General features: G+C 33.6%; 1 protein-coding gene across 1 annotated transcript in view; it reads left to right on the forward strand.

Annotated features, from left to right (window-relative positions):
* The first annotated feature begins 9,557 nt into the window (after window positions 1-9,557).
* Window positions 9,558-11,247, forward strand: part of LOC110095837 (transcription factor bHLH121) — a 55,062-nt gene continuing 53,372 nt past the window's right edge. Inside the window, exon 1 of the mRNA XM_020821555.2 lies at window positions 9,558-9,927. Coding sequence (XP_020677214.1) covers window positions 9,794-9,927 — 134 coding nt within the window. The 5' untranslated portion in view covers window positions 9,558-9,793. The remainder of the gene's footprint in view (window positions 9,928-11,247) is intronic.

Below are 11,247 nucleotides of genomic sequence, written 5' to 3' on the forward strand. Positions count from 1 at the left end.
TTGGGGACAACATAATCTTGCAATGCTTGGAGTTTGGAGGCTCCAGGCATTGCAAAATTGCTACAGTTTCAAATTGAAATTTAAATTCAAAATGAGCATAAATTATAATCCAACTGTCGAATTTTTGCGATCTTGGTCTCCTTTTGCTCCTATTGATGTCCTCTACAAGTTTGGTGAAGATCACGAGAGCTTTTGATGGTTGGATCCAAAGTTGTGCAAGAAAACCCTCTTTCTCTCACTAAATGTTCTCTCCTCACTAAAATAGTGATTTGAGTCTTGGAAATGATGAGGAGAAGCCTAGAAAGGCCTTAGATGTGGTTGGAGAAGATGGGAAAGAGTTTTTTGGAAGGTTTTTTAGCTACTAGAGTTGGTGCTTAGATGATATGAGAGAGAGGATCATCCCTTAGGTCAAGTTTTCCCTCTCCTAAATCCCTTGATTTTGAATGGATGGATTTGATTCAATTAAGGGAGCCTTGGATGCATGACATGTGTCCCCTAAGCTGCCCAAAGAAAGGGAATAGGATTGGTGGTGAGTGTGACCTCTCTTGATCCATGGGAAAGGGGGCCACAGCTTTTTTCCCATTTGGATGAACCAATGCTTGGCTTGGTTTTGGCGGCTGGCTTGAGATCTCTTATGGAAGGAAATAGGTCACTCTCCAGTAGATTTGAGCAGGTTTTAGACTAAGCCATGGATTGCCAAGGTGGCTTGATGATGTGGCCTTGATTTTGCCTCGTTTCATGGGCTTGAAATGAGTTTGTTGACTCATTGACCCCATTGACCAGTCAATGATGGTTGGGATCGGCTTAGAGAATATCAAGGGAGCTGTATGGATCTATCCTAAGGAATTCGGAATCAAGGGGTTGAAGCTTTGAGCAAATACATGAAGTTGGAGAGGGTTTTGACCACTCTAAATGGGTTGACCAAGTAAACCCAAGAGGAGAATTGACTTGAAAGTCTTTGGACATGTGAAGGGTGTCCAATTAAATAATTTTGAAGGGTTAATTTGATTCAAATGGGTTGAATGATTGAATTCGACAAGTTTGTAGGTAAGAGGTTGATTTGGTCAACCATGGTTGACTTGGTCAACTTGGTCAAGCCATGAGTCAAGTTTGGGTCAAACAAGTTCAATGAGTGTTTTGAGATCAATGGAAGTGATCCCATGCATTAGGTCGGTCATTTGGGATGAAAATGGATGTTTAAATCCATTAAGGGCATTTTGGTCAATCATTATTGACTTGGTCAACCAGGTCAAACCAAAAAGTAAGTTTGGGTTCAATGTTTTCCTAAGATTATTTAGGATTTATTGGTCATTTGGAGTTTGATACGGGTTGGACATGTTCAAATTTGGGGAAAAGACCAAAAATCTCCTTAAAAGGTATTTTGGTCTTTTTTTACCCCTATTCAAACTTGGATCAAATTGGCTATGGGAAAGTGTAAGTTGGTGGTCAATATGTCATGGGGGAGGCCATGGACATGATCAAGTGGTTTGGGGAAGGTCCCAAGGTCAAATTCCACTAGGTGACAAGTCTAGTGGCATAGATCGTAAATATCTGAATGTTTTACAACCTTTGGAACTGAGTTTAGTTTCTGGATTTAGAAACATTGAATTGAGCTCAAATTTGGAGGGTTGACCCTAGAGATATGTCTTATCAACCTGTAATTGATATACTCTGAATTGGATGTTAGTTAATTGGGTTTTGAAGTATTCGAAAAAGCATTGGATAAGGCCTTCGGGACCTAAGCCCTTGGCCTTGGATTTTGGTCTGGGTGTCCTAAAATCTAGATTGATCCTAGAGCCTAGAAATTAGAAGGATCCTATGATCTAGGAAGTCTTGGGCTCTAAAGTTCAGAAAAAAGTCAAAATGACCTCATCTAAAAATGAGGTCAACAAAAGTACCCCACAAACTTAAGGGAAAATTATATAAGATGGTGGTTAGACCTGGAATGCTTTATGGTGCAGAATGCTGACCATTAAAAGGGAAGCATAATATTGATTTAAAACAAACACATAAAATGGTTTCCTTTTGATAACCCGATTATGAGAGTAAATGATATTTCTTTCTTAGATTTAAATAAGATTTAAGGCCACATATCTTCTAATAATTGATTTCATAACTATATAGGGAATGTTTGCTTTAATATCTAAATGACTATCCAAGAAGAAAGATATTAGATATATAACATATTGTTAATGGGCCAGAGAATATTGATAGATGAATTTATGCATGGAATTGAGACTTTTATTCAAGTTACATCTTAACTACCTCCCTTTAAGTTCGTTGGAATTTTTTATATGTTACATCGATTTACTAATTATTTCTTTTAATATAGATGACTTTAGGTGACAATCCTCCTCATAGATCCTTCACTTCAAAGTTTTCTCATAAGAAATATTCGAGCGTTGGACCAAGAAGACCTAGATATGGTAATGAAAGTAAGGGGCAGAGATCAGTTCCATTAGTGATACCATCACCACCACCACCTAGGAGGCAGTAGCAGTCCCCTAGTGAGCAGAGTCAGGGACAATTAGATCCACCTGTGGTTGGTGTACCACCACACTTTTCTGAGTACTTCCATCATACGTCGATGAGTCCCCAATTTCCATCTCTAGATCAGACATATGCATCTCCATTATCTCCTTACCCTTTTTACCCCCACCCATATTATTACCTATATCCTGTGCAGCTAGAATAAAGTGGACCATCTACATAAGGAGAGGTTTGTGTTGGAGATCCTACAACTGTAGTAGATAAGCATCTATACATTGAGCCTGCGAGCGATACGTAAGTTCAGTTCATTTTGTAAAGTTATTATAATTTGATATATTATATATTATTGACAAAAAATTTAACCTGCAGCTTCAATATCTCAAGGTCACATACCCATAAGATTCGGGACACATATGAAGCAAATATGATGCTCCTTAGTTATCATGGAAGAAGATCTTAAAGAAAATTAGGTATATATAGTTAGAGAATTTCAAGTATATTTATTTGGCTTGAATTAAATATTTGATTTATTTTATATTAAAATTATTTATTATGCCTATTTTTTTAACAGAAAGATTTTAGGTGGTTGTTTGAGCATGGTATGAGGATCAGAATAAATTTTGAGAGGAGTGGATCGACTCATCTTAGGGATATGTTCACGGATATTAGAAAGTTCGGGCGGCGTCCATTATGGATTAGAGAGGGCATATGTGCATATTTGAGTAGAGCTCGCCCTGAGTTCACAAAATTGAGAGAGCAAAATAAGAAGAATAGGGCATATGATTGTGGGGGTTTAGGAAGCTCTCTTCATACTGGTGGATTTGTGCCTCATACTAAATATATACAATAATTGATAAAAGCTTTTAATTAGTTTAATAAATATATGTATATTATTTTAACTATATCTTCTATTTTTAGAAAAAGTTTTTTTTGTCGGGAGCCGACACCACTGGAGTTACATACCAGAACTCACCAACATCAAGCTGACCATCAGTGGGTTGGTAAAAAGGTAAAAAAAGTTCATATGAGTATAATTTTTGGAGTAATAAAAAATAATCTTAGATTTTTTTTAAATATAAATTTATTTTATTGATTTATTCTGGCAGGAAGATATTATATGAGTTTGGGAAAGTTATCATTCTACTGTGAGGGATCATCTTCAGGATTAACTCAGTATTTTGAGTATCATATGTGATTAGATATTATCAGAGGAAGGCAGAGGGGGATGGTATATGTCTTGGGTTCGCAAGGCTATGTTTATGAGGATTGTTCATCTACATTAGTATTTTATGATGCTAGTGGAGCTGAAGAAACTGTTAGCCAAAGGGGTTGTTGCTCTGATGAGAGAGAATGAAGAGATGAGAAAGATTCAAAATGAGATGCAGGCAAAACTGCGATCCTATAGAGAAAAATCAAAGAAGGAAAGAGTAAGAGCAAACACATGAATCAAAAGGTAGCGAGGACACGAGGATGATTAGTGCTGTTATTTGTTTGATAAACTTTTTGGTGTATTCTGAACATCTTATTGTGAATTTCATATGTTATGTTTATTGTAGAACATATACATTTCTATTTGTTTAAACATTTATTTATGTTTATTATGGATTTTAATTTATTGATTGTGTTTTGATATTGAATGTTATATATGTTAATTTTAAACTCCATTTATATGGGTTGATTATAGTGACGTGTTGCCCTTATGTGTTATATGTGTTTTGAATTATATGCATGTATTATGGAAATTAGAGTAAATAGAGGGTGGTTGTCAAATTTTTTTGAAAATACTTAGATTTTTGGCAGCTAACCGACTGTTTGAATGCCGAAAACTTTGATACCGGATGCTTATTTTAACCACCAAAATTTTAATATAGCCGTCGGGAAATACCGGCAGCTTACGACGATAAACTGTCGGTCACTCAGAAGTTAACCAGCTACTAGACCGCTGGTAAAACCAACATTTGAGATGGCCGAAAGCTAATCACTAGCGCTATGGCCGCCAAAAATTACCGGCTGTGTATGCCACCATAAATTATCGATTGTGATGCTGCTAGAAAACCATCGATAAAATTAACTGCTGAAAATTGACCGTCGTAATTCATTTCCTACATGTTTTATACTGATGGTCTCTAAACCGTCGAAATATCACAAGTACTTTTCAAAACCATCAAAAAATTAATGCTAACCGCAAAAAAAAAAAAAAAAAAAAAAAAAAAGGCAACCCCAAAAAAAAAAAAAAAAAAAAAAAAAAAAACTGTTGGTAATTCACAATTTTCATGTAGTGAAGTGAAAAAAATTAAATTCTAAAATTTGTTATTTTTAAACTGTGGCAAGATCACTTAGTATGCTAATCCCTATATACAATATGATTTATATGAAACATAAAATCATATTTTTTCTTGATTGTCCTATAGAATGCATGTCATATAGTAGCTATGTATTAATTACCATATTATTATCATATGTTAACTAGATTAAATTAATAAAAATATTATATAATATTATATACATCATAGAATATGAATAATTTAAATTTTGGATTAGTTTAATTAAGTAATAATAATATGATAGATTAAATTTGTATTTAAATTTGATCATATTGTTCGATATACATCATATTAGTTCATTTAAAATTAATTTAGGTATCTCGTAATTAATGCAAATTTATCTTATCTGGATTGTCTGAATATAAGGCATATTGTACAGTATGATCAATTTATAAAATTAATATTTTTAATTTTTTTTTTAATTTATCTTATATATGCATTTTGATTGTTTCACGAGTTTCTTTAATTGGAATACATATACAAAGTGACAAAAAAATAAGAAAATTATAATACATGAATATGATTAGTACAACTCTCATATGAGTTATCTTTGACTCTTTGTGAAACTTTAAATTGCTAAATTTTGTTCATGATATATATTTTTTCTTGAGCTATGTTCATTGTTTGAGTCCTTATATGTTCTAGATTTGCACACCCACATATAGACTTCATTTACTTCTATAATCTATTAGAATTAAAACATGTACTAATAAAGATTAGTCCACAATATATAATTTCAACCATATTATGTTTGCAATCATAAAAAAATCCATAATATAGCTCTAGGCTAATGGGAACAACATGGACTATAATTCTCAACATCGCATTACTAGATCCCTTTTCATTATAGGACATGTTTCCATGGAGTGATCAACTCAACATAAATTACCTCAAATCCTTTAGTTAGATCCCTATAGGAGGTGAAACTCTCTTTAATAAATCTATAAATGAACATCTAATATATTGGACAATAAGTGATCATATGTTACTAAGTTCTTGAAACTAAATAACTCCAAGATGTATGCCATGCATTTCTTACGACTTACAAGTGATGATGCTTACTATTTTTTTTCTCTTAGTGTGTCCTCCTCATTTGTTATGACCAATCAATCCTCTTCTCTTCCATCTCCCAATTAGGCCACATGATGAGTTTTCTTTCCATCAAACTTTGAAAGGTCTCTCCTAATTCTCTCTCAAAATTGTATTTTTTATTTTTTGTTTGTGGAGTTAGAGCGCAATACAATTTTGGATTGTTTGAAGATACTGGTGGCATAAACTATAAGTTAAAGTACATTTTACTTGATTGGGCATTATAAAGGAAGCGGTTAACCTCTTTGGAGGATAATTAATGATCATATCAAGATTATAACTATAGAGCAAGAAGCTTCAAGAAAATTTGGAAATAATTATTTGTCTATAAACTACAAAATGAGGCCATATATTTGCATGCACATGCACAAACATCTCCCGCTATTTTGAAGTGTAGTCCATAATTGATGGTGTAATATATGTTATAGGAGAGTCACAAAAAAGCACATAAATTATATTTGTATAATTTTTCTTGTAGCAAATTAAGTTAAATGTTGTAGAGACGAGGATGCACAACTGGATGAGTGGATTCACACTTAGAGACAAAATGGAAATTGAGAATATATGGGAAAAGATTAGAGTAGCTCTAGTGGTAGATAAGATTAGAGAGAGTCACCTTAGATGGTTTGGGCACATAAAGGGTTAGCCTTCCAATGAAATGGTTGTAATAGCCTAGTTTCCAATTTTTAAATTTTGTTATGTGGGCACTGTGGCCCTAGCTTTGGTGACATCTCAAATTTGAGCTCTCAAGAAAATTGAGAAAATGAGGAATTTAGTGTACACTATGGCACTGGGGTGACTCTGCCATGGAGCTGAGTCTCAAGTGGAGAGAATTTAGGATAATCTACCTTAATAACATGGTTTGGGTGACTCTGCCATGGGGCGAAGATTCTCTGGGAGTATAGTAGTGCTAGAGAGTTAAGTATCATGACACTAGGTCAAAATGGTAGTTTTTAAATATTAGAATAACTAAATCCATTTTAATTAACTCATTACCCTAACCACCACCCTCCCTCACTTTACTTCTTGGCTAAGGGAATAAAGGTGAAGAGAAGCGAGAGGGGAGAGACAAAGTTCATTACAGGTCATTTTCTTTTGTCGCTCTAATTGAGAAAATTGTTTGATCATGATAGGTAACCTAAATCCTATCTTTGTTTTCACTAGTTTTGATTTCTCATATTTTATCTCTCATAAAATCAATTTGAATATAATATCTCTTATTCTAGTGATTTTTTATCGTATAGCTTTTCGATGTGTTAGACATAGTCATCTTGAGCATTTTGACTATTTAATATTAAAATTTCACCAAGTGGTTTTTGCTTATATATTATTTTAAATGAAATAAGTATAATAATATTATTATAAAATAATAAGGAATCAATAAACTATATTAAGATATGAATTTTACGTTATGCACATATATACTATTCATTTAGTATAATATGCACTTCTGATATACTATAAGCATATTGATAAGTATATTGGCAATTGTATTGATTATATACAGTGTTGGCTATTATAGTTTATATGATATAAAATACATGTAAAAGAAAGAAAGGTGGGTTGAAAATGATTGATTAATTTAGGCTGGTTGGAGACATATTGCCCCATATAGGAGGGTGGTTGATGGGCTTTTCTTTAAATAAGATTTGTGGTGTAATCCTGAGTAATATGAAAAGGGAAGTATAACGAGTCTAATTGATGTAATATGATATACCAACAATAAAAAAATGATGACTTCTTACATAAAATCCATTTGACTCATGACTTGCGATATGTGACTAATTCTTGTAAACATGATTGATATAATTCAGATTGATTCATGTAGGGTTGGCCTACAAGGCTGGTTGCATGGAAAAATCCAAACTTGCTTATATTACTTATATATACATATGTGATATTAACATATTTGATACATTACATGTGACATGATATAATACATATACATGCTATAGGACATATAGGCACATGGATAAGATACATACATTGGCATATAATTTATACGAACTATATGATATACATGATACACATTGCATATGATATTGATATTATAAGACATGTATTCACATATGACATTATAAATAAAGTTGATACATGGAATAATGCATTTGATGGGAACATGATATACACACATTTTATAAATATTGTATTTCATGTATAAGGAAAGTGTAATGATTTCATAAAATGTTATATAAACTGTTTTATAATTGAGAAGCATAAGAATGATATAACATAATGGTCCTTTTTCATATTATTGATCACTTCTCATAAGATATACAACTGCACTTATTTTATTACTCGTATGATATGACACCGTTCACATCGATTGCTACTTGCTTTTACCATTATATTTTCATATTGATGTTAGTTTAATGATTACGTGCATACTATTTTCACTATCTTACATAAATTGAAGATGTATGTTCTGATAATATATTGAGTTGTTAGCTCACTCTATGATTTTTGCATGTTTTCAGGAAGTGGATAGAATCTAATAGAGTGAGAGAGATCAAGCAGTCCCATGTTTTCATTTATTTTGCATTTTGGTTTTTTCTTTTGTAGTCATGAGTTTAGAATGACAGACTGATGTATTGATTGACCTCCAAACAATTATATATAAATTTTGAGAAATAAATTTAATCATGTATTTTGATGAATATGATTTATAGTTTCTTCTGCTGATGATTTTATTCTTTAAAAGAGATTTGTTGCTCGGGTAGTTTAATTAATAAGTAAATAAATAATTCTTCTAAATTAGATCGAGGGGCATGACATTGATTAGGAGAGTAGATATTTTAAATTTGGCCTATATTAATAAAGGTATAGGGGTTAACCTAAAAAGTCTTGGTTATAAAATATCAGAAATGACTTTTATTTGTTAGATTTAAATGATAATTTGACTCTTAATAAGGCACAATAGAGAAAAAAATTTATGTAGCCAACCCCATATAGTGGGATAAAGACTTAATGTTGTTGTTTTTGTTTTTATAGTAAATAAGCTAGGTTTATAGCTGTGCACTAGATGAGACCAATGAGTGAGTTCTAAGAAAGGGAAAGTACCCTTTACTAATTTGATATAGAAATTATTATATTTGGTGGGCGAGCAGTTTAGAATTCTTGAAAAGAGTGGTCTGATTAGGTATGTTACCTATGAAGATCCGTCGATTAGTTCAATATATGAGATTGTCGTCTAAATTGAACTTGTTAGTTTTGACAACTTGTGCCACAAGTATGAGTAAGGCATAATACAAGGAAACAAGTCATAAATGATTCTAAGATATGTGTATTACATTAATAAATTGTAGAGCTTAATTTAAGTTTATCAATTTTACTTGATAAATAAAGTAAAATTTTATTATTTTAATTTTTATCATCATCATTATCAAGATAAATATACTCTCCAAATTCAAAAGCCCCCACATGAATAGAACCGAGTAAAATGATCAGAATTTAAACAAGAATTATTGCCAAATATAATTATTGCCGGAAGGGCAAATTTTAAATTTGTTGCTGCCCAACCCGTTCTAGTTTTCAAACCACGTGGCAGTTTTAACAGATCGCTGTACACAGAATCCAATAGGATTCCACCACGTGGAATGGCAATAGATGTGGTAGCAGGCGGTGGGATTACTTTTTACCGGGAAATTGAGACCGGATGCCGGTGGTCGATTGGCTCTATCTTCTCCTCACTTGAACAAGCAGAAGATCTTCTTTACCCCTTTGAAACCCTAGGCTTGCGTCTGCGTTTTCTACGGCCGTCCTTTCCCCTCTTACCTGAGTATTTGATATCGGCCAGGCAAGTTGCGTTTCACTGGCTGGAGTGAGTCAGAAAGTCGATTGACCTCTTCGTCGGTGGCGGCGGTGTGTTTTCAGTTGATACCCTGAGGTGAATGGATCAATGGAAGCCCGCGGAGGGCTTCTTCCAGGGGATGGCCGTGACGGGTATTTCCGGCAATGATTTTGGCCGAGAGGGTGATCCGGGCGTGTGGTCCGGTGGATTGCCGGTTCCCTGTCCGGATTCGAGGTTGGTGCTATTTTTTATCTTATCGTGCTTCCTCGGTGTGATTATTATGTGAACAGTCATTTGCGGCTAGTTCCTGGTTTTGAAGACCACGAAGATCTAATTAAAATAAAAATAAAAATTATTGAGTGATAAATTTTGGTTAAATGCCGTGTACAGTGCATTGAGCAGGTTGTAAACATTTTGAAATTCTTCCTTTATTCAGGAATAGGCTTGTTATATTGAGTATTAGTTGGAGGAGAAGCTATGTGACGTTCTATCCTGTCATATTAAGGCTCTTGGTTTTGGACGGACATTTGTTGGTGATCGTTTGTTGGAAGAAGTTAGATAAATCTTGTTAACGGGCGGGAAATGCAACTATCGGATAAAAGTTGTTAAAAATGATTTCTGAACGATATAGTTAACATAATAGGCATCATTCAGTTCAAACAAATGGAAAGTTAGGATTCACAGTCGACTGCAAATAGTTGGGTAACTTTTATTAACATATGTTCGTGGTGGTTTTTGCAATGGAAAGCTCGATGGTTGATATACTTATGTAGGTAAGATTTATGAGGTTGAATTTGATAAGCAACATTGAACATAATTGACATTTTGGAGAAACAGAACTTTCTATTTCCCCTTTTGGCTTGCACAACTATGCTTTTGCTTAAATACCCAAATATGAAATATACATCAAATTTGACGTTGTCTCATGTCGTAGCTTCTTCAATTTGAATCCTTCAAAGGGGGAGGCCCTCTGGGTAGTAGGAATTCATGAATAGTTTCCTATTCATAAAATTCTTCATAAAATATAGGGTATTTATAAACATATTTTGGGACTGCCACTTGCACAGAGAAAAGCTCTGTAATATAATTCTTTGATAACTCTTATCATATCAAATTACGTGTTGCCTGACGGAGATGCTAATTCACCTTTTCAGGTGAGGAAAAGGGTTGCTGATGTAGACAAGGGGGGGGGGGGGGTCAACCCTAGTCCAAAATAAATCATATTTTGGCTTCCCTTGAGTCTAGTAGTTTTTCATATTTGAGCTAAACTTTTAGTTCATTTATGAGCTGAACTTTAGTTCATTTATTGAACTAAGGGTTAGCTCATTATGAGCTAACATTTTAGTTCATTTATTATCTTTTAATTAATATAGTTTTATGCTTTTTATGTTTGTTTAATGTTTGTCTCTTGGAATTCCAAACCGGCCTTTGGAATTCCAAGATTTCTTTTTCCCATGGTGGCTCCTTGAATTCAACCATTGCTTTTTAGTTTTTTGTGAATGCCCCTTGGGATCTCACGGCTGGCTCCTTGTTCCGTGTCCGCCCTTCGGTTCC

Source organism: Dendrobium catenatum, unplaced genomic scaffold (genome assembly GCF_001605985.2).
Source record: "Dendrobium catenatum unplaced genomic scaffold, ASM160598v2 fragScaff_scaffold_1685, whole genome shotgun sequence".
Lineage (NCBI taxonomy): Eukaryota > Viridiplantae > Streptophyta > Magnoliopsida > Asparagales > Orchidaceae > Dendrobium > Dendrobium catenatum.